This window comes from Hippocampus bargibanti, linkage group LG11, assembly GCF_051943395.1.
Source record: "Hippocampus bargibanti isolate YZ-2025 linkage group LG11, ASM5194339v1, whole genome shotgun sequence".
Lineage (NCBI taxonomy): Eukaryota > Metazoa > Chordata > Actinopteri > Syngnathiformes > Syngnathidae > Hippocampus > Hippocampus bargibanti.
The window spans coordinates 21,330,847-21,354,688 of NC_142744.1; the positions used below are offsets into that span (position 1 = coordinate 21,330,847).

The 23,842-nt window shown below is 43.6% G+C and overlaps 1 protein-coding gene across 4 annotated transcripts in view; it reads left to right on the forward strand.

The window, feature by feature from the left end:
* greb1l (GREB1 like retinoic acid receptor coactivator) overlaps positions 1-23,594 on the forward strand; it is a 31,549-nt gene extending 7,955 nt beyond the window's left edge. For 2 of the 4 annotated variants that reach the window (XM_089008046.1, XM_089008045.1), the window contains exons 3-26: positions 5,503-5,662; positions 5,748-5,927; positions 6,198-6,374; positions 6,511-6,690; positions 6,755-6,877; positions 7,070-7,192; positions 8,051-8,188; positions 8,323-8,448; positions 8,789-8,926; positions 9,508-9,696; positions 10,253-10,552; positions 11,660-11,788; positions 13,264-13,398; positions 13,734-13,931; positions 14,007-14,184; positions 14,995-15,184; positions 16,342-16,475; positions 17,671-18,013; positions 18,119-18,234; positions 19,600-20,371; positions 20,550-20,667; positions 20,729-20,875; positions 21,360-21,499; positions 22,645-23,593. In XM_089008046.1, the coding sequence (XP_088864172.1) occupies positions 5,506-5,662; positions 5,748-5,927; positions 6,198-6,374; positions 6,511-6,690; positions 6,755-6,877; positions 7,070-7,192; positions 8,051-8,188; positions 8,323-8,448; positions 8,789-8,926; positions 9,508-9,696; positions 10,253-10,552; positions 11,660-11,788; positions 13,264-13,398; positions 13,734-13,931; positions 14,007-14,184; positions 14,995-15,184; positions 16,342-16,475; positions 17,671-18,013; positions 18,119-18,234; positions 19,600-20,371; positions 20,550-20,667; positions 20,729-20,875; positions 21,360-21,499; positions 22,645-22,818 (4,605 nt within the window). In that variant the 5' untranslated portion in view covers positions 5,503-5,505 and the 3' untranslated portion in view covers positions 22,819-23,593. Of the gene's footprint in view, positions 1-5,502; positions 5,663-5,747; positions 5,928-6,197; positions 6,375-6,510; positions 6,691-6,754; positions 6,878-7,069; positions 7,193-8,050; positions 8,189-8,322; positions 8,449-8,788; positions 8,927-9,507; positions 9,697-10,252; positions 10,553-11,659; positions 11,789-13,263; positions 13,399-13,733; positions 13,932-14,006; positions 14,185-14,994; positions 15,185-16,341; positions 16,476-17,670; positions 18,014-18,118; positions 18,235-19,599; positions 20,372-20,549; positions 20,668-20,728; positions 20,876-21,359; positions 21,500-22,644 lie in introns of all 4 variants that reach the window. The other 2 variants (XM_089008048.1, XM_089008047.1) reach the window with 2 other exon arrangements.
* The last annotated feature ends 248 nt before the right edge of the window (positions 23,595-23,842 follow it).

Genomic DNA, 23,842 nt, shown 5'->3' on the forward strand with positions numbered 1-23,842 from the left:
TTGAAGCGGTTATATTTCCACTTGTTGATGCAACTGTAGTGACATATTACCTCACTCCATACTCCATCCACTTTTCACTGTTCAATGTTTTGTCACATTCAAATATAATATATTTGGTTATTTGACAATTTTACATATTGAAGCCTGGAGAACTACACTCCATTAACTTTCCATCATTTTGTCTCGGAGAATATCACAATACGTATTTTGTTATTTTGTAGCTTACAGCGGTACTGTACAATTTTGTATAAGCAATGATTGGTCAATGGCACCACAACAGAACACGTGTTTTGATGTCGTCTGCATCTACTTTTGGCAGCCAACTGATCAGTTTTGAAGTACTGTATTTTCCGGTGTATAAGGCACACCGGAGTATCAGGCGCACAAAATATATATTCCAAATATAATATATAAATATCTAAAGGTTTACAAATATAAAGCACACCACATTATAAGGTGCTACAGTAGAGGCTCGATTTATGCACTACTTTTTGTAGGGAGGAAATTGAGTCGCGTCTGCTTACAGCAGCCAATCAATGTCATCATCATCTATCTACAGTAACTTTCTACAGTAACTCTACTGGTAGATATGCTGACCTGCTAACTTTGCTAGGCAGAGCTTTTTATGCTTGAGTGTCAATTAGAGATGTCAATGTGTGTGTGTGTGTGTGTGTGTGTGTGTGTGTGTGTGTGTGTGTGTGTGTGTGTGTGTGTGTGTGTGTGTGTGTGTGACGGGTGTCACAACAGTGACTGTCTTGAGCTCCACGATGCGGCCGTCTTAATTAATAATACCAGACACGTGGAGGTCTTTTTATTTCTTTTATTTCTGCAACACAGTATGGCAGAAGGGATGGGTGAAGTTGCATGGGTTTCGTTTTGTGATTAACATAAGTCTCGTCCAAGTTGTTCTGCATATGCAAAACATTGTAGATAACAAAACAGAATGAACAACGTGTGATCATATAGTGGTTATTTACAGAAAAAGAGAATACAACACAACACATGGGTTTCGTCTTGTGATTAACTGCGCAACAGAAAAGCACTATGAGGCAAATGTGCTTCAAAGTTCCACTCGACAAAACTTGAATTAAATAATGACACAAAAAGTAATCTGGACTCGAAAGGAATCGGGGAACTAATTAGATAACACTGGACAGTACAAAAGGGGAAACAAAATAAGATATTGTCATGAAAATGCGCGTTAATCCAGACCATCAGAGAAATGGGACTCACCATAAGTCTCGTCCAAGTTGTTCTGAAAACTATGGATGGCAATTGGTGCCACACTGTGCCTCACTTCCGTCATAATTTAATAATCTTAGTGCACAACTCCGTTACATACACCCCCCTAAAAATGTGCAGAAGTGAGGCAACATATACACGGAAGACAATAGAAAGACCAACAGGCAAAATAGACAAGGTTATCGGGCAAGGATGTACAAGAATGCTGTCTTATTGTCACTCATCCGACCAACTACGTCAGGTGACTGGAGAAAGGGATCTGTCGCCTGTGTATCAGTGGTCTGTGCGCCCATCGTAGATGCACTGCACTGGGTCTGGGAAGGAACTCTGTCCCCACTAACATAAGTGGCCTCAGCTTGAACCTGCCCATTCCCCTCTACAAACTACACCACTCTGGATTGCACTACATAACTGGAACACTGGTCGGGAAGCCTCTACCTCGACCAACATACTTATTCAAAGGTGTGCTACATGTAAGGCGCTCATTCTTAGACGTAACACACAAAAAAAGGTACAGGAAAAAACGTACAGGAAAAAAAACACTAATTTCAAAACAGCGGTTCAAACAATTAACACACTACATGTATTTGCAAAACGGGGGTCGACACACCGTCCACCGAGTGATGGGATGAAGACACTGTGCAGCATCGCGGTCCCCGTCCGAAGTGGAGAGTCACTTGTGATCGACAGGTCACGGCACCAACGTGACGGGTGTCACAACAGTGACTGTCTTGAGCGCCACGATGCTGCCGTCTTAATAATACCAGATGCGTGGATGTGTCTTTTTATTTCTTTTATTTCTGCAACACAGTATGGCAGAAGGGATGGGTGAAGTCGCATGGGTTTCGTCTTGTGATTAAGATAAGTCTCGTCCAAGTTGTTCTGCATATGCAAAACATTGTAGATAATAAAACAGAATGAACAACGTGTGATCGTATAGTGGTTATTTACAGAAAAAGAGAATACAACACAAGTTCACTGTTATTTACATGATGTCCCTGCACGCATCACATTCGAGACTGTCGGAGACTGTGATTTAAGGGTTTAATTTGTTTTTTATTGTCTGAAGCAAGTTCAGTCTTGAGTGGTTCTATTGCTCAGAAAATTATTTTGACTGTTTTTGATAAATTAACCTAAGAACCTTTTTATTCATTCAGCTTTTTATTATGTAATTTTTTGGAGATTTACAAAAACAAACATTCATTCATTGTGCGGACAGCTTTATTCTAACTAGGCTCGTGGGCAGTGATGGAGCCTATCCCTGCTGTGTTCGGGCAGTTGGCAGGGGACACCCTGAACTGGTTGCCAGCCAATCGCAGGGCACTCAAAAATAAACACAACAGTGATATTTCCTTCTTGTGGTTGAAACTAAAGGTTGCAGGTAAGAGTTTGAGTAGTGTGAAATGCAGCAGAAATTAATTAACTCGGGTTGCATCTGTCCAACTATACTGGCAAAAAAACATATAAAATACATTATAATGCCACATTTTCTTTCATCTTTTGATCTGCCTCAAAAATGTCATCAGAATCAGAAAACCTTTAATCGTCCCACAATGGGGAAATTTGCAGTCCACAGCAGCAATTTGAAAGGGGATGGTGGGGGGGGGGGGTGAAAGGATGAAAGAAAAACAAGATATTCCCTGCATAGTAAAAATGTCAGCAGACTGAGATGTATACTGTAAATGTGCAAAACTGTTTCATAAAAAACTTCATCAAGTATCAAGAGCAGGTAGATTGATTTTTGTATTGCTGTCTTGCATCAACACATATTTCCATGACAAGAGTCCAGTTTATTTATTTATTTATTTATTTATTTATTGGCATATGATTATATTATATTATATCTATATATATATTATATTATATATTATATTAAGCAGTCGGTCGGAACAAGCGCCGATACCTCTCCTTCTTGCAGCGCGGGTGTAATAGTCTCTGGCTGAAGGAGCTACCCAGTGCTGTCAGGATGAAAATAAGGGGTTTCTCAGTAAGTTTTAGATAATATTAAAAAACAAAAGTTAATTAGAGTAATTCATTACAGACCCAATTAATTGATCGCACCAATTTTTTGTTCGCCTCACAGCACAAATGTAAATGTATTGCAGTGCAGACTCGGACAACATTGGCAACCTCAATCAATTCACTTGGCACAAATCTGTGATGTAGTGGTAAGCAGTATTGCAATATTTAACAATCGATGCAGATATACGTCAAACATAGGTAACCTCAGTTGATTCACTTAAAGGACAACCGACATCTCCGGACAAGTTGTGTCCATAATTTGTAAAATGGCTTCAAATGACTTCTAGTGACCGTATTTTAATAAGATTGCAGCACATATAGCTATATTTTACGTTTTAAGACTCGCTCTGAATATTCAGGAAGTCTTGTTTTTGAGTTGGTGACGAGTCCATACGTGACGTCACTAAAGGACCGCCCCCTGCCCAAAAAAATGACACATTGTAGCAGTCCTTCCATCACGTCAATGTATTTTGCTGTACATGTTTGGTCTGAGAACCGTGTTGCACCCAAAAGCTGCCAGAAGAGGGCCTCCAAGGTCCATATAAGGAATTTATCAGCCTGTGGAAACAGAGGTGGCCACAGGAGGTCGCCGTTTTGTGCCTCTTTTTTTGGGTGAGAGACCGTCCCCCAATGTTGCCTCAAAATGGCATGGAATAAATTCTTTAATCGATTGCAAACATGTATGAACGCCTCACAGTTCGAACAAATCGGACTTCGAACAAAATATTCGAGATATTCTTATTTCGGCGTTCGAACACCAATCGGTGTGCGAATGCCAATACGACGCATGAGTGCGTACGCGAGGGTGGGGTGCTGAGCGGCGTACGGGTGTATCGCTCTCTCCGTGACCAACTGTTGTTGCTTGCGGACGTGCTGCGTTTTGCTCTAGCGCTTAATATAGGTGTACGAAGAGTTTTCACCCCTAATCATGCCTCCTAAGAAAGTAAGTGCTGCTTAAAGTGAAAAAAGAAAAGTAGTGCGTACAACTATTGCATTTAAGAAAGAAATAATCGCAAAATATGAAGGAGGTGTGCGAGTGTCTGATCTGGCTAGGGAATACAGCATGGCGAAATCTACGATCAGTACGATATTAAAGAATATGGAGGTTGTGAAATCTAGTGATGTGACTGTGGGAGTGAGAGCAAGTGTCATTGGATCGATATTTTAAGAGAAAAGAACATCCTGTAGCCGAGTCATCCGTAGCTGTTACGTCCGAGCGCGAGTGACGGCAGCTGACTCGTCGGAACGTAGTGGAATGTTTGGGATCCCAAAGCAGACATGTACTACCCAAGCAGGATGTTTATTCATAAATAAAAGAAAACACAGCGAATAAGAAGGCAGGGGGTGATCCGACCCGCTTACTATGCCAAAAAGCAAATGGCACACGAGGGTGCAAAATTACGCAATCCCGGAAGATGTCATACATTTACAGGACGCAGGGAAAATACCTCGGACCGGATACACTCGCGCATCGAAGGAAGAGTCCAGGTACGGTGGCGAGTTGAGTCAATCATCCGGCATTGGCGTGGTGATCGCGAACCGTATAAATGCCCCGTGTCCGTGATTAGAAAATTGACAGCAGGTGGAGAACGGCCGGGAGAGGCAGCCCCCCCCCCCGTCACTCGCAAGTGACAGGAGCAAAGAGATGGGTTCGGTGTTCGAAAAAATCGCTTTTCGAACAGGGTCCTGGAACGAATTATGGTAGAGAACCGAGGTATCACTGTATTTGAATCATATTCATAACTGGATGTGTAACAAGAAAGCATATCAGAATCAGAATCAGAATCATCTTTATTGCCAAGTATGTAGAACACACAAGGAATTTGTTTCCGGTAGAACACGCTGCACTAGTATCGTCGTCAAAAAAACTGCTAAGTGGCACTACACAGTTCCATTTTGGCTATATTATTCTATAGCCTATATTCTCCGAATCTGAAGCCATTGTTTGGATTCTCCAGCAATGCAAGACGTCTTGGCATGACGTCACGAACTGGGGGCGGGACTTTCTGAAAATGCCCAATTCGCAGCTCAATTTTTTGCAAATTTTGGACACTTTGTCATTTTTATTGGTGTTTTGCATTTGAATAAAAATGTCATACTGCGTGTTTTGGGTATTTTAGATGCTATAAAACGTTTTACTGATGTTAAAAAACAAAAAAGTGACTTCGGTTGTCCTTTAAATAATAAATTTACAGTGTTTCTCCGTGATTGGTTCACTCAAAGTTGTCCTTCGGCCAGATCATGGGGAATTCCTACGCCGGGCAGCTGAAATCTGCACGCTTTGAAGAGGCTCTTCACAATTCCATCGAGGCGTCCCTGCGCTCCAGCAGCGGAGATCCGCAGCCCATCTTCACGCAGCTCTACCTTAAGCCGGAACCCTATCGTGCTAACATAGATGGTCAGTCAATGGCACACTCTCACTCTCACACTCTCACAGGCAGACGTGAGCAGGCATAATCTAATACGATAATGATATCCTTTAGCGGATATGAAACCAAAAGTGGAACCGCACGGTGGTGAGATGCCCAGCCAGGAGCTCCTGACCCACAGCCAATCATCCAATGATGCCGAGGAGCTCGAGGAGGAAGACGACTCAGACAGCAACAGCCCCCCGTTACCCTATATGCAGACCCCTGTGCCAGAAGGCTGCTGCACCATGGAAGGTTAAAACCTATACATACAAAGAAAATCATTCTTTCTAACCTTATTTCACTTGGCTATTTGCGGAACAAATTGGCTCGTGATCAATAATACGGAGATTCTTCAGAAATAAAATGTTGTATGATGACGAAGATGCAAGGTTGTATCTCAAATGAGCAAATACTTTATCTGTATTTTCAATCCATGGTCAGAGTAAGTCAAGACACCATGCACAGCTGTGTATTTTAGTGACTAAAATAAGAATAATTACCAAAATAACATTCCATTCACAGGATTCTGCCAGGCCGGCAAGGACCTGCGCCTGGTCTCCATGGCAACGGAGTCCATCGATGTCCCCATGGGCTTCGAGCTGGTTGGTGCTAAGTCTCCTAGCTTGGCTGAGCACATCCTGGTGTGCGCCGTGGACCGCCGCTTTTTGCCCGATGACAATAGCAAAAATGCACTTTTAGGTAAGTGTGTTCCCTAAGTGGACAGACTGTCACACCATCTCACTGTTGTAGCATGGTCGCCATTTTGTGTGTCCCACTGTCGACTTCACATTGCATCCATATAGTTTTGAGTGAGGAAACAATTCTGGATTGCAAGCAGGTTTTTCTGGAAACTGCGTGGGCTGTGGCGAGAAGGGCTTCAGGTACTTCACTGAGTTCTCCAACCACATCAATCTGAAGCTATCCACGCAGCCCAAGAAGCAGAAGCACTTAAAGTATTACCTGGTGAAAAACTCTCAGGGTGCTTTGTGCAAAGGACCCCTTATCTGTTGGAAAGGTAGCAATCGCCTCAATCCAACAGCGTCCTTTTTTTTTGTGGCTCAGTCATCTTCTCCCACCAGATTCTAAAACGCGCCCGGTCTCCAGTGGGGCCTCCACATCCAAACCCAGCTCGTCGTCTTCGGCTAGCAGCAAAGAAAATGGAGGAATCGGCGGAAACGGGTCATCTCCTTTCTCCCTCTCAGGTTTACCAAAACGTTTTGTGTGTGTGTGTGTGTGTGTGTGTGTGTGTGTGTGTGTGTGTGTGTGTGTGTGTGTGTGTGTGTGTGTGTGTGTGTGTGTGTGTGTGTGTGTGTGTGTGTGTGTGTGTGTGTGTGTGTTAGTGTTCTGGCATTAATTAATTAAAATGCAATTTTTTTTCGCCTCCTCACCACCAGATTCTCCACCCACCAGAATGACGGCAGCCTCGTCTGTCTTTTTCGGCAGTTCTGACTTGAGCAGAGAGTGTGGCTTCATCAAACCTCTGGCCTCCACACCTGGAAACAAGACACTTCCAATAGGTGAAGAATGCCAATTTTGCCCTCACAACATTCCTAGAAAGTTGTCTCACTACAGGTTGCTGTTTTTTTTCCTGCATGAGGCAGATGGAAGCATGGCTGACAATGGATATTAACGTTTTAGGCACACACACACACACACACACACACACACACACACACACGTGCACACACACACACGCACACACACACACACATGTACACATGTGGCAATCAACAACAAAGGAAGGGATGCTGTAATGACTTTTCCGGTTTGGCTATCCATCATTTGCCCCCCTTCACAAAGTTGTGTGTTATTGACAGACAAAACGCAATGGAGGACATCAATTTTTTGGGCTTTTGTGCATGTGCTGAATATGAGATTGCAACAGGCTCTCTTGGGTCATTGATAATCGACGCTCAAGGATTGGAACTCAGCAGAGCCATTTTGAAATGATTTCATCTTATTGATCACTTTGCTGCTGTGAAATTTAAATTTCTCCACTGCAAGACCATCTTGAGCTTGTTGTGCCCACCTTTTTAATTACTATACCCACACTGATATGACAGCACTAATCCAAAAAGTTGCCTGATGATCACTACAGTGACACAGAGTCAAGAGCAGACCTCCGTCAAGGCCAAACATTAAATACAATTAATTTCAAAGATGTACCTCTTTTACATAGCAACTATAGCAAATATAATATATTTGGTTATTTGTCAAATAAATGGAAAATAAAATGATTTTACAAATGTGTGAAAAATGTCTAAAAACATAAGTGTTGGAAACAAAATGCAAGATGTATTTGCTCTCCTTTTATTGGTTTGGTTTAGGGCCATCAAAGTACGGTAGTAAAAACATTTTTTCTTGCAATTTTCTAGTTCCCACTGCGCTTAGGGTTAACGGGACAACAAATGGCCTGGCCATGGATGGGCGTCCTCCCTTACTCAGCCCCTCCCCAGTCACTTTAGGAGCTCAAGGTCAAGCATATCGCTCCACTGAATTGGGAGCCAGTCCAGGTAAGACTTCCTGCCTCTGTCACTTGTGTTCCACGTTCCAAATGGGACAATTTGATACAATTTTGTTGGGGTTTTGCGTGTGTGTGTGTGTGTGTGTGTGTGTGTGTGTGTGCGTGCGTGCGTGTTTTGCTCAGTGTCATCCGCCATGAACTCTGGCCCTCCCAAGAAGCGCCATCGGAGCTGGCATCCCACTTCAATTGTTCCGGTCCCGCACATGGGCATCCCCGTGCCAGCCATCCGACCTGCAGTCTGCCCCGCAGGTCAGTTTGGAATATTATCGCGGGGGTGGGGGCTTCGCACCAAGATCCGTGTATCCAACTCAAAGCCTGTTGTCTGCTTTAGCAGACATGTTTACGGAGGATTTTTTTCTAATAATCCCTCCAAATCAGCTTTGAGGATGACAAAACAACATTATTGACCTTCTGAGGTAGTTTAGGGATGAGTCACCCTCTTATCTCCATGGAAATAGAAGTACTGGAATAAAAAACACAATTTCTTCCATGTGATTCTCCTCTTATTAAATGTAAATTGGTCGCCAAAATGTCATGAACCCTAAAAAGAACATTTGCTTGTGTTGTCATTCCCCTGTTTACTATTTAGGTTCTGTTTTAACCGGGGCTTCTCCTCAGCCCCCGGGGCCAGGCGTCATCCAGCCTCAGCCTGTCAGTGCGGGGGCATCCGTCATCATTCCGGACAACCTGCTCAACTCTGCAGGGATTCGCCCCGTCATTCTCATTGGTACCAAACTCCTCTTCTTTGTACTCTTGATGAAAATCCAGTAAACTGCTAATGAAATTAATATAAGACCATAGTTTTCACATTTGAAGTAAAAAATATTGACTGTTACTGTGTTTTTTACATGGGCTAATTTGAAATTTTGGTTTGGATTTTAGCATTTAACATTTTAACATCCATCAAAATTTTACATTATACAATGCAGGAATCTAATTTAAATTGGTGGCAGCCCTGTGTTCAAGTATTTCGTGCCTCAAACTCACGATGCGGGTTTTCTCCGGGTACTCCGGATTCGTCTGACACTCCAAAAATACGCATGGCAACATTGAACACTAGAAATGGTCCCTAGGTACAAGTGTGAGTGCAGAAGGTTGTTTGTCTCCGTGTACCCTGCGATTGGGTGGTAACTGGTTCAGGGTGTCCCCTGCCTACTGCCTAGAGGGAGCTGGGATTGGCTCCTACCACCCCTGTGACCCTCGTGGCGATAAAGCAGATTGGAAAATACATTTATGAATAAAGAATTTCAATATGACACATTTCATCCCCTCTTTGATTCCATGCCACTTCTTTTGTTGTCCACCCAGGGCATGGCGCCTTACCTTATTTCTATGGCAATGTGGGCGATTTAGTTGTGAGCCCTCTGCTGGTGGGCTGTTACAAGAACTTCCAGCTGAATGAGAAGACTTTAGAGACCCTTGGCCTCAGCAGTAACTGCCAGCAACTCAACGTGGAGACCTTGATTCTAATCACATTACAGTACTTGGCACGTCTAGGTGAGCTGTGAAATCCACGCAACAACAATAACAACAACATGACTGGTTAGCACATCCGCCTCACAGCGCAGAGGTTCCGGGATCAATGCCACCTCCAGCCTTCCTTTGTGGAGTTTGCATGTTTTCCCCATGTCGGCATGAGTTTGGTCCAGGTACACTGGGTTCTGGTTTGGAACCTCGTGTGTCTGCTTTACACATGTTAAAATCCGATTGTCACCTGTCCACCATTTCGAGACGGTCAGTGTGCATTTAAAGTGAATGAGAGGCACCATTTGATTGCACATGATTGAAGTTCCCACAGTGGCAAAGACCTCTCTCACTCTGATACGAGCTTTACTTCTCTGAGGAATAAACAACTTCTAGGTCTAATCCACCAACGTTCAGCTGCGCACCACACAGAATGTATGCTGTTGATAGAAAAGAGCTCATCGTCCTTAAAAGTGGCCATGAAAAAGCTGTAATGGTCATGAGACCAAACAACACTTACGTGATGTACCAAAACATGACTCCAGATAAACAAATACACAAACAGCTGGTGTACATGCCTGTTGTGCAGGTCCAGAGCAAATCCCCCTTCGGGAGGAGCTGGAGCAGATTGTCCTGAAAGCCATGCTGTGCTGTCCTGGTGGTCCCACCATCTCCCCATCGCAGCTGCCTTGGCTGGCTCGCTTGGAGGCCAGCGTTTCCGGGGGCGCTGTCCAAGTTGTGGTCACCCATAATTCACTGGGCGAGGGTATCTGTGAGTCTCTGCGCTCACTCAGCGAAAGTCCCAACCTCCAGCAGTCGCATCCCACTTATGTGGTCATCATTAACTCCTCCAAAATGAGCGGCAATGAGTTCTGCGTGATGGTCTTAGGTATGTTTTTTTTACAACATTATGAGCATCTCCCATGCTGCATTAAACAGTGGTGGGCTGTATTTTTGGTACCTGGCCCTTCAGTGATAATAATAATAATAATAATACTAATAATAATAATAATAATAATAAAATCTGCCCTGCGATTGGCTGGCAACCAATTCAGGGTGTCCCCCGCCTCGTGCCCGAAGACAGCTGAGATAGGCTCCAGCAACCCCCGCGACCCTAATGAGGAAGAAGCGGTACGGAAAATGAGATGAGAGATGAGAATAATAATGATAATAATAATAATAATAATAATAATAATAATAATAATAATAATAATAATCTCATCTCATTTTCCGTACCGCTTATTCCTCATTAGGGTCGCGGGGGTTGCTGGAGCCTATCTCAGCTGTCTTCGGGCACGAGGCGGGGGACAATAATAATAATAATACATTTCATTTATAAGCACCTTTTCAAAATTGTCAAGGACACTTTACAGTCACAGGATAGTGAGGGCTGCACCTCTTAATCGCAGCACTATCATATCACACTCTCATCAGTCTGAAACAAAAAAGATCATCAGAGTCAAGCTCAGCATCAGCGTGGTTTGCAAATGGGCCTATTCACAAATTCTACTAAAAATGTTGAGGTGACAGACGCCACTTCATTTCGTCAGATAGGAGCACACAAAAAAGCTATCTTACAAGCCTTTTTGGGGAACCGTGAATTTCTCATTTATTTTTGGTGTATGTGGCAGGTTACTTTCTCCCATGAATAGCTAGGCAATATTGTATAGCAGCATATACGAATTGTGCTGCATATAGATTCGGAAGCACTTCCAAAGTTCCCAGAATTAAATACTCAAAAAGAGATTACGTGTATCTTGCGACATGTATTCCCGGTCATACTTGCTCTGACCAACCATTCCGGGATCTGAAAATATGCAGAGTCATTGTGGGCCATCTCGCCAGACGTGTGAGGCAAATATGAAATCTGCTTTGTTTAGGAAGCAGTCCCTTGGCAAAGGTTTCAGTTATATCGGTCAGCACAAATGATTATGAGGTGATTGGGTAGATGAGACTGACATGGCTCACAACTAAGAGAATAATTGGTTCGCCACAGGAAAGTTCCAAGCACGGGCTTTAGCGGAGGGCATGCTGACCACCAACGAGTTCCTGAAGGAGATCAGCTATGAACTCATCACTGGCAAAGTCAGCGTGTTGGCATCTCACTTCAAAACCACCTCTTTAGGTAAGTGTTGATTTGACAAGTTCTTCTTTATTGCTAATAACATTCTCACGCCCAATACATTGCAAAATAATTGCCATATTTGCATCTGTCTGCAAAAAGGAATCAATGAATGAATACATGGGAAAACATTAGAATAAAAATATGAAGAAAATGTTATCCTAAATGAATAATTAAACAATCATTTCAAAAGTGAAAGCAAAATGTAAGGGGAGACACAGTGTGACCTTATGATCTGATGAGATCTTACTGAGATTAAAAAAATGTTGGAATTGACAGATTTGTTATGTATGCTTTTTTTCTTGTTTTCAATTTTTGTTTAAAATTTGGGTATATTGACAACTTCATGACATAATTAATAAATTGAACAATGTTTGCAGAATACCACAAAAACAGCTTCATACAGCTAGCTAGTTACTAGCTAGCTAACGAACTAACTGACTAACCACATAACTAACTAGCCAACAAACTAACAAACCTACAAGCCAACCAAAACAACGAGCTATCCAATCAACTAACTAACTAACTAACTAACTAACTAACTAACTAACTAACTAACTAACTAACTAACTAACTAACTAACTAACTAACTAACTATAGTAATACTAATAATAATAATACTACTACTACTACTACTAATAATAATAATAATAATAATAATAATAATAATAATAATAATAATAATAATACATATTACATATTAAATCAAATTCCTTGTGTGTTCTGCATACTTGGCAATAAAGATGATTCTGATTCTGATTCTGATATTACATACATACATTTTATTTCAAGCACCTTTCGAAGCTTTCAAGGACACTTTACAGTCACAGACAAGCGTAGATACAATAATAAATAAAATACAATTATAAATAGAATACAAAATAAAATACAATTAGAAATAGAATACAAAATAAAATACAATTAGAAATAGAATACAATAAATAAAATACAATTTTAAATGGAAACAAGAGATAGAGCTACACTGAAAATGCAATTTTAAATAGGTAGGTTTTGAGATCGAATTTGAAGGAGGGAAGAGAATTGATGTCACGAATGTTGGGAGGAAGTGAGTTCCAGAGTTTTGGGGCAGATCGGCTGAAAGCACTGTCCCCCATCGTGCTGAGATGGGCAGGGGCACACAGAGGTGGAGGATCTGAGGGAACGAGAGGGAAAAGAAATCCGAACTAACTAACTAACTAACTAACTAACTAACTAACTAACTAACTAACTGAACTGACTGACTGACTAACTGACGAACTAACTTCATACAAGTAACCATTAAATAAATACAACTTTTCTTCAAATTGTTTGTGAAGTAACTCTGCATCATTGTACATGAGCGCCACACATATCTACTGTATGTCGTGTGGCGTTCGTTCATGTTACCATGCTTGTGTGTGTGTGTGTGTGTGTGTCTGTGTGGGCCTCTGCGTGCATGTGCGTGCCCATGTTTCCATGTCAACGGTTTATGCTCACAGGGGACAATCTGGACAAACAGCTGGTGCGGTATCAGCGGCGACGGAAGGGCCAGGTCATCCAGCCCTTTCAGGGCGATGTCACTGACCACATCCACTCACAGGAGGCTGCCAGCATGTCACCACCTTCGGACAGAGGTGAATCTCAAACCACACCAAAAACAACGCAACCATGATTGCGTCTGTGTTTGACTTGAGAGGAGGCAACAATCGTATCACAAATACAAATATAAATACTTGTGTACAAAGAGAGGAGAGAGATAGAGAGATAAACAGGTAGATAGATAGAGAGAGAGAGTGAGTGAGTAAGAGAGAGAGTGAGAGAGGGAGAGAGAGAGAGAGAGAGAGAGAGAGACAGAAAGACAGGCAGACAGACAGACAGACCCTTCTAGAGCACTAATCACAATTGAAAGATTGAAAGATGCGCACTCCATATAATGTCAGAATTGTTTTTGGTTGTTTCTTTGGGTTAGAAGTGCTCAGAAAGATCTTCCAGATCTTTCCGGCGCAGTTGAGTGTGGCGCGCCGCCTGCTCTCACAGGTCTGCTCAATTGCGGATTCGGGCAGCCAGAACCTGGACTTGGGCCGCTTCTGCAAAGTGGACTTTCTGATTCTGGTACCGCCCTCTCACATCCTGGTCAACCAGACAGCACAGCGCGTCCGACAATCAGGTATGTCCAAAAATGGACAAAATGCACAAAAAAATCATCTTACTGAAAACTATGCTTTTATTTTTCTCCCAAAAGGGGTCTTGTTAGACTTGGGGATGGAAGAGTCATACCCACCCCAGAAGTGCGACAAGTACGTAGTGCGACTGGATACCGATGTGCATGCCAAGATGGAGGCCTTCATGAGAAAAGTCAAACAGAACCCATACACGCTGTTTGTCCTTATCCACGACAACTCTCATGTTGACCTCACCAGGTACCAGACACAATTTTTGAGAAATTATTTTGACGGACTGTCTGGCCTTGGTCTGGTTCTATGGTGAAAACAAGGGGAGGTGGAAGAACCTTGACGTTTGCAAGTGGGCCAGGTCACTTGAAGTTGTGTTTTAGATCCCTCTCCAGGTGCACACGAGTACATTGAAAATGCATGAAGGGTGAGATAATGAATTAAAGCGCAAGCATTAAGAACATAGGCAGACAGAGATTAATTCATAAAGTAAGAAGTGGTCAAGAAGTGAGTTGTTACAATCAAACAAACACTTTTTTTCAAGTTTTTGATCCAAATTCAGCCAAGTACAATTTTTTTCCATGATGACTGAAGTTTGTCTGAATATACAGTTATCCTGCTCATTAATTACAATACAGTACAATACATATTGATTTCTATACCGCTTTAGCGGCAGCTGAAGCTGTAACACAGCCCTTAACATGGAGAGCTATCATATGCAAGAAATAAAGCAGTCACAAAGATAGTAGAAAGCACCAGGGATTGAAACCGAAAACAAGTCAGAATCATGCTGAGTCGAATGTGAAAAAGTATGATAATTTTGAGACGGGTTTTACAGATGGGCAGCGAGGGGGCCTGCCAAATGTTCAGTGGTAGATCATTCCAGAGAGTGGGAGATTGGGAAATAGCTTGTTGGTTTACTCATTTGCAATTTAGCTGGATGATGATAAACTACATGGGAAATTCAAGAGGTTATCATGTGGGAACTGTTGTAGTTGTCTCTCATTTATTTTGACCCTTGCTAAAAATCACTGCACTCTCTACTTCCCACTGAACTAGTGCTCTGTCAGGCTCTGTATGCCACGGAGAGCTGCAGGGTCTGGCTGACCGGGTGGTTAACTGCCAGGAGGTCCTTGAGGCCGTCAACCTGCTAGTGCTGCAAGTCAGCTGCTTCCCGTACACACTGCAGACGCACCAGTCCCGCATCAGCATGCACAATGAGGTGCACTGGCCCCCCAATGAAAGCCTGGTGAGTGTCTGCAACAACAACAACAAAAATAACAATAAAAAATAACATAACACGGATTAATGAATGAGGGCGGCCTGATGGTCAAGTGGTTAGCATGCCGGCTTCGCGGTGCCGAGGTCGCGAGTTTGAGTCCCCGTCTAGCCCGCGTGGGTTTTCTTTGAGTCCTCTGGTTGGTTAAGTACTTTGGGGCAGCGATCTCCAACCTACGGCCCATAGACCAGTACCAGTCGTGGGTCTATTGGTAGGGAAAAGGCCCAGCCAGGAGACAAAACAGGGGCCGACGACTTTCAACTAAAAGAAGGCTACATTACTAGACAGTAACAAGATTTCCTATTTAAAATATGGATTTATCTCAATGGGAGATTCCCACGCAGCAAGCTCACCGTGCACAATATGAGGCAATTATGGGTTATATTTTTCATGCACTTTGTGTTTGTCCTATTTTTGAAGGCATGTTGTCATTGCGACCCAATCCAGCGTTTCACCACCTGCACCACAAGTTAGACCTAGTTTCAAGTCTAATGGACAGTACTTTCTCTCACTGAATTGTCAGATGTGCCGGTTGTTCGTAGTAGCAATAAAAATGTTGCCCCCCCCCCCCCCCCCCCCCCCCCCAAAAAAAAATAAAAAAAACACACTTTCTTCTATGTGGACCCACGGGGGTCCAGAACCACAATTTCCTATCCAACTTTTTCTGACTTTGATGTTAAGGGGAGAAAACTGCTTCAAGTAGGCTAAATCATGAGCATGTGTGTGTCCATCTTTCAAGGGCCGTTGTGTATGGGGCTAAGACACTGGTGTCAAAGTCAAGGCCTAGGGGCCAAATCTGGCCCACCATATCATTTTATTTGGCCCGTGATAGCAAATCAAGCATGTCAGTTGCCATGAGATTTGCTAAAGTCCGAACCAAAATGTCAATTTGCAATATGTAAACTACAAAAACAGTCATTATTCTTGACTTTTGATTTGGTAACTAGTTATTCATTAATTTGTTGTGTTTTCTCTTTATAAAATGCAGAGGGGATGAAACATTCTAATGGCTTCCCCAAATTCATAACGACCTTTGAGAAGAAACTGGAACTGCAATGTGGCATGTACCAAAAATGACTGACACCATTGGGCTAATAGATTATGTTGTATGGTTTATCCTCCAACAGGGGTCCCTCTCTCCTGGTGAGTTGGCTTACTTTGGCCTGGGCGACTACAGCAGATCCCTGCAGTGGGGCGTGGCCAGCCCTATTCTGCGTTGTGACGACGCCTTTGAGAAGATGGTCCACACACTTCTGCACAGGTTCAACGCCTTTAGAAATGACTTCAATCAAGCGTCCTCCTATGTTTTACCTCTGACGCACTTCTCAATGCAAACAGTATTTGATATTTTCATCACAATTGCCAGACTTCATTAAATGTATGATCAAGTGTCAGTCAGTACTTGTCCTTGGCATCAGTGTATGCCTTCTTACATTATGTGCTCTATGGCAGCGGTTCTTAACCTTTTTCCTCAATTTCCCACTTTCCAATTGGCCAACTCCCGGTTCCCCATGACAACAATAAGTCAAAAATACAGTTTAATGAGACTTTTGTGCTTGTTTATTAGCTACTAGGGCATCAATATTTGGTTCAACTGAAGAAATGACCCGTCATTCCCCACTTGGCCAACCCGCTATTCCCCACTAGTGGGGAATTCCCCACAGGTTAAGAACCACTTCTCTATAGGAATGACCATTATTGCAGCCTACATGAATGGAGGATCTTATGTGCCTTTTCCTCTTGGTTCTAATGACCCCTATATAGCTTTCAGTAGACATCTATGCTGCAAGTTGTGTTATGGTACTACAAAAAAGTTGCGCAACTTTAAATTCAGACTTGCAAGAATATTTTTATCCACTCATCCTTCTGATCGGCTTATCTGCACATGGGACACGGAGCAAGCTGCAGCCTATCCCAGCTGTCTTCCGAGAATGGGCAGAGTACACCCACAACTGGTGGCCAGCCAATCGCAGGGCACACAAATATGAACAACCATCTGTGCCACACTCACACCATGGGACAATTTAGAGTGTTGCATTAAGCTGCCCCACATTTTTTGGGGAATGTGGGAATAAACTGGATCACCCAGTGAAAACCCTCGCTGAGAAAATGCAAACTCTACACAGGAAGGCCTGAGACAGAATCAAATCCTGCACTTCTTCACTGAGAGGCTGACGAGAGAGAGAGAGAGAGAGAGAGAGAGAGAGAGAGAGAGAGAGAGAGAGAGAGAGAGAGAGAGAGAGAAAGGAGTTAGTTAGGGAAGGAGGGGGAGATGGAGAGATATGTTTTACTAAACAGAGAAGTGGCACTCAAAAATTTCTTGAACATCTGATGTCGAGGGGAAACACTGCATTGCAAACGGTTTGCTGACCACAAGCGACACCTCGTGGACAGTATGAGAATTGCTGCTTGTAATACAACTCAATGCGCTAATAAAGATTGCTTTGTGTCGACAGACACCCACACCTGCACAGCATGGTGATCCGCAGCTACCTGCTCATCCAGCAGTACACGGAGGCCATGATGGCACTGACCTCTTCGCCGTCACTGAGAGACCACATCACGCCCGAGACCCTTGCCATGGTGGAAGACCTAATCAATGCACCTGCCCGAGAGGGCTCGCAAGGTCGCGGACACATGCTGCTGGTGCGAGTGCCTTCGCTACAGTTAGCCATGTTGGCACGCGAGCGGCTGGAGGACGTGCGCGACAAGTTGGGGCTACAGCTGTGCTTCGCCGTGCTGCTGGGAAGCCCCGCCTCGGAGATCATTCTGCACAGGAACTTTACTTGTCGCCTGCGGGTGAGATGCGCTTCTCATCTTTTTCGCCACCAGGGAAATAGCAAGATGATTTCAACTGTGTCCATCCCAAACTGGAAGTCTTAGCTATCGATTGTTTTCTTGCAGGCTTGGCGGGGATGTGAGAACGAAGACTGGGTGCCCCTCACATATGAGGATCTGGAGGGTCTGCCTTGCATCGTTATCCTCACAGGGAAAGACCCCCTTGGAGAGACCTTCCCGAGGCAATTCGATATTGCTACCTTTTATACATACATTAGAGTTCATTGAAGTTTTGCGGGCTGTCATGACGGCCTTTCCAACAATGAAGCTTTATGCTGTTAGATTGCAAAAAAAAAGACAAAAAAAAATATGACAAATCCCTACTTTTTCTGAGCAGATCATGACAAAAATCATATTTGACATGCGCATCTCTCATGATTTCCCTTGTCAAACTTTACTCCAGTCATGTTGTGTTCTCTTTTCTGAAACTGATTAGAAAGGACCAAAACCTTGTCCAAGTAGTAATTAGTATCAAGGAAGTAGGGTATTTTCCGTTGTAGAAGGGGAACCCAAAAGCTTTCATTTTCTTCAAAAGATGACCTTGCACCTTATACCCAGGTGCGCCTTACAGTTTATGTGAAGTAATATTGAGCGACAACCGTTTTTGCAACCACTGTTAGCAGCCATCGGCTTCAATGCCCCTAGATAATTGAATTGGTTTAGCCTTTATTAGTCTCACAGTGAGGAAATTCACATTTCACAGCAGCAAAGTTATGAAAGTAAGAGGAAAGGAAAGGAAGAAGTAGAAAAAACGGATACAGGAGCTGCTGTGAAGACAGCCACTCTTGCCGCGCCATCTTGAAGTAAAAAAAAAAAAAACAAGAAAAAAACTAATGACAAATAATGTGACACAACATAAAAGACACGTATATTCCATCTTAAGCACTTTCTGCACCCTATTTGTTGCATGAAGCAGTTCTAGATGAAAAAGGAGAGGATCAAAGCGCCCTTTTCAAGAGTGCATCAGAGATGTCATGAAGCAATGTGCACGTCTGCTACAAGCTAAATGTTTTAAGCAAACACGAAGCTGTAGCATCCATTGAAGAAAAGAGATTGTCTCACATCTACTGCTCCATGTAAATCTGCTTTCATTCCAAGCCGCGAAGATGCAGTGCGTAACTTTAGTCTCTACTGCAGCACCTTAAAATGTGGTATGACATATATTTGGAAAACTTTGATGTATTTATATACTCTATTATATTTGTAAAATGTTTTTCATTTACCTAACAATATAGTCTATAAAAAATACACCATTCATTGGGGTTGCGCCTTAAACTCCAGTGTGCCTTATACACCGGCGTGTATGTTTAATTGATCCATCTCGACCGATTGACAAGCTTTGATTGTTGGGGAAGAGCGAGAGTTTAGCCTGGGTTGTAATTGAAAGGTACATCAAGTCGAGGCCGCATCAATGTGTAAACGTATGCACTTCCTTTTTTGAAATTATGTCGTTTCCCAACCATTTAAACTACACTCTAAGCAATGATTCACTTTTGGAGCTTCAATTAGAGTGAAATAGCAACACTCGTCCCCTTATGCCTTTCCAGGTCTCTGAAGTACAGCGATCTGCGTCTGATAGACTCCAGCTACCTGACGCGTACGGCCCTGGAGCAAGAGGTAGGCTTGGCCTGCACCTACGTATCCGTGGGCGTGATCCAGGAGCCGACCAAAGTCGTTGGCCCTCGGGAGTCGGACGGGGAGAAGGTTGTCCCTGTCGTCAATGACGGAGAGGAGCTGGAACGGCCTCAGAGCAACGGTAGTGCGGCCACCAGAACTTCGGGATCCTTGGTGGAGAACGGGGTCAGTTCATCCGACAACGCGGAGGCCGCCCTCAAAACTGCCGCCTGCGGCCCGGAGGGTCCAGACACGTCGGGCCTTAAGCAGGAATGCGACTCCCTGGGAATCCAGCTGCCATCCAACCCTCCCAAAGCCTCCAAGGCCCCTCCGTCGCTGTACTCCAGTTCCTCATCTTCCTCGCCGTCACCCTCCTCGTCGTCTGCGCAGCGTCCAAGCCAGTCCACGCAGCACGGCCGTCAAACCAAGCCATTACGTGTGTCGCCGCGTACTGTTATCATGTCACGGCCGGCGTACAATCTGCTGTCTGTCGACCCGGGAGGCCAGCTGAGCTCCTTCTCCCTGTTGCCTCACGCCGACGTAGCCTGGAGCAGCCCGCTGAGGCCCTCCGTCACTTCAGGCCTGCATGGCAAGGAGCAGAGCGCCTACTATCGCCAGTGGACCGTCGCCAAGCAGCACCACGCTGACTATGAGGCACCGTCCACGCCACACCCTCGACGCCTCCTGCTCAGCGGACCGCCACAGGTAGGAAGTTGAACACACTCCTTTTGGTTGTGAAGAAGGTGAGGAAAAACACAACAAAAGGACAAGTAAGAAACTTGCGGAGGCAGCCTTTTTTTAGGTTACAGCTGTTGTCTCTTATCCTGGGTAGTTATGTGCAGCCTATGAAGCGATAAAAATTCCGCTCACTCGTTTTTGATAGGTGGGGAAAACTGGAGCCTACCTTCAGTTCCTTCGTATCCTCTTCCGGATGCTCATCAGACTGTTGGAGGTGGACGTATTTGATGAGGAGGAGTCGGATGAGGAAGAGTCCGTTGAAGGTAACACCAGATTGACACCTGCACGTTAGGCGGTCAGCTAATCGGGGGGTTTACGCTACAGAGACATCAGAGGTGATGAAGCCTGCCAACGCCCAGTGGCCAGACATTGAGGACATGCACAAGCTTCCCTTCGACCCCAACCCCCGAGATTCCAAGTTCAGGAAGGCCAGCCCTGTACACTGCGACAAGAAGCCTAAGTGCCCCAGAGGTGAGTTTGTTTATTAGTGGTGCAGTCAGAGTTTTGACAATGTGAAATGGTCAGTCAATTGAATCTATACTATGATGAAAGCGACCCGGTAGTCGAATGGTTCGCACGTCGACTTTACACTGCAGAGGTTGTGAGTCCGAATCCCTCTCCGGCCTGCCTGTGTGGAATTTGCACATTCTCCCTGGGCCCACGTGGGTTTTCTCCAGGTCCTCCGGTTTCCTCCCACGTTCCAAAAAGATGCATGACAGTCAGATTGAACATTCTTTATTGTCCCATGATGTGAGTGTGAGAGTGAATAGTTGTTTATCTCTATGTGTCGTGCGATTGACTGGCAACCAATTCAGGGTGTCCCCCTGCCTAGTGCCAGAAGACGGCTGGGAGAAAGCTCCAGCACCCTCTGAGACCCTCGTGAGGATTAAGCAGTCTGAGGATGAATGAATGACTGCTATTATGCATTCAAACAAATGTTTTTTTTGGGTATCAGTGCTTAAGAAAGAAGATGGATGCGGAACAGAAGCAAAGCGGGAGACCAAGTCCATACGGCTCACTCGTTTTGCCGCTCACAACGCCTTTCATCACTGTGAGCAGTGTCACCATTACTGTGACACGAGCCCTGCAACACAGGTGAGAGAGAGTCTATCACTAACCTGTTATATCATGTTTGCATGGTGGTGGATGGAGGACACCAAAAAGCAGGCAGGAGGGAGGAGCAGGCAGAACTTGGCATATTGTATTCAAGAAATATTAAGAGAAATAAATCTAAAACAAACAGTCATAGGAGCAAAGAATCCAAAGTATCAAACAAAAACCACGACTGAGGCAAAAAAAACAAACAAACAAACAAACAGACAAACAAACAAGCAAGCAAGCAAGAAAACAAACAAACAGACAAATAAACAAGCAAACAAGCAAGCAAACAGACAGACAAACAAACACACACACATACACACACACACACACACACACAAACAAACAAACAGCGTAAACATAAATCAATTACACCAACAAATATGACAGAACAAACAATGGCCCGACACCGAGTGGTCGACCCGGGAATCCTTTTATATTACTAATGATATAATTACCAACAGGTGTGCCACTGCAGGTGGAGCCCTACAGCGCCACCTGTTGGTCACAAACAGAAACATGACATTATAGTGCAGTACTGAAGTTAGAATGAAAGTAAATATTTGTATGAAACATACTTAGAATGCATAAATATGATCCAATGAATAACTGAATGTACAGCACCAAGTGTGTCTTTTCGAGCCATGTGACCACACATTTTGACATTGTTGAGCAAATTAGTTAATTGTGCTCCATTTGTAACCGTGATGTGATCATCACCGTCTCTGAAAAACACCCCGCAGCCATATCTATAAAACACAGGTGTTAAAGTCAAGGCCCGGGGCCAAATCTGGTCCGCCACACCATTTTAATTGGCCCGCAAAAGCATGTCAGGTTCCATGATGCTAGCTAAAGTCCGAACTAAAATTTGAAATTGTTGTATGTCAACAACAATAACAGCCATTATTCTTGACTTCAGATTTGAAAACTAGTCATTCATCATTTTGTTATGCGCTTTGTATGTAACATGTGGAGGGGATTAAACATTCTCATGGCTTCCGAGAGGAAACCGTGACTACAATGTTGCCCATGGCAAAAAATGAGTTTGTCACCCTTGCTATAAATCAAACAAATACTGTATGTACTCAACCATGTAGTCAATCTAACATACATCACTCTTTCAATGTGTGTGTGGGTGACAGCTCTCCGAGTGCACTTTCCACGCCTTCACCTTCTGCTCATCCATGCTCGGTGAAGAGGTCCAGCTCCAGTTTGTTGTCCCCAAAGACAAGGAGCAGCACTTTGTCTTCAGTCAACAGGGTAGTCACCTGGAGAGCATGCGCCTCCCTCTGGTCTCTACCAAGGTTAGTTCATAAGCCTCGGGATAATTCAAACATTCAGCCTTTAGTAACACAACACTTAGCCTTAGAAAAGTAAAATATGAAAACAATTGGAACATAACACATTTCAAGCGAAAGATACAATGTACAGCAGGAAGGTAATGTGAGGGCAATTCGCTATACGAACACATTTTAAACATCTTTTCTATTTCCTTACACATCATTTTCTCGGACTTCCTGTCATGGCGTCACATCCAGGCCGTCTTTATAAAAACTGTCCCAACAAGCCCCTCTGGCTTTTTTCTTTCACCTCTCTTGGCGTTTTCCCTCTGCCTGCCCCTCGGGGTAGGCAGGAACATTTTGTGCCCTCCCAAAGATTAAATAATCTTTTTGTTTTTACTTTTGATTCCAACTTCATTAATAATGACCCTAACAGCAATGAGTGGAATTGTAGTGTAAGTAGCAGTATGGCACATTACTGTATATCTAATATTACTCCCAGCTTTGATTATTCTCTATTACCTAAGTACACAAGTCATTCACATTGGTCATTGTGTACAGTTCACACATGCTTTACTGAGTTTCATATGTCCTTAGTTTTCTTCTTGTGAGCAATTTTCGTAGCTTATTTGCAATTACTTAAAGGACAACCGACGCCGCCCGACAAGTTGTGTCCATAATTTTTAAAATCACTTCAAATGACTTCTACTGAGCGTATTTTACGAAAATTCCATCCCATTATAGCTATATTGTACATATTAAGACTCTCGCTGAATATTCAGGAAGTCTTGTTTTCAAGTTGATGACGATCCCCTCGTGATGTCACACTTGGAACGCCCCTGTTGATGGTGAATCATTGTGTGTTGCACCAAGACAACTATTTGATATTCATTGACACAAGCTCCCAGCAGGCAAATCAGCCCATTTCCAACGGATCTTGGGCGGCATCTTCTGCATCTTCTGGGTACTACATTGCTGTCATTGACGGCTCAAATTGATATGGGAGGACTCCTTTAATCGATTGCAAACATTTATGCTTTCCTCTTCAGAACTATTTGAA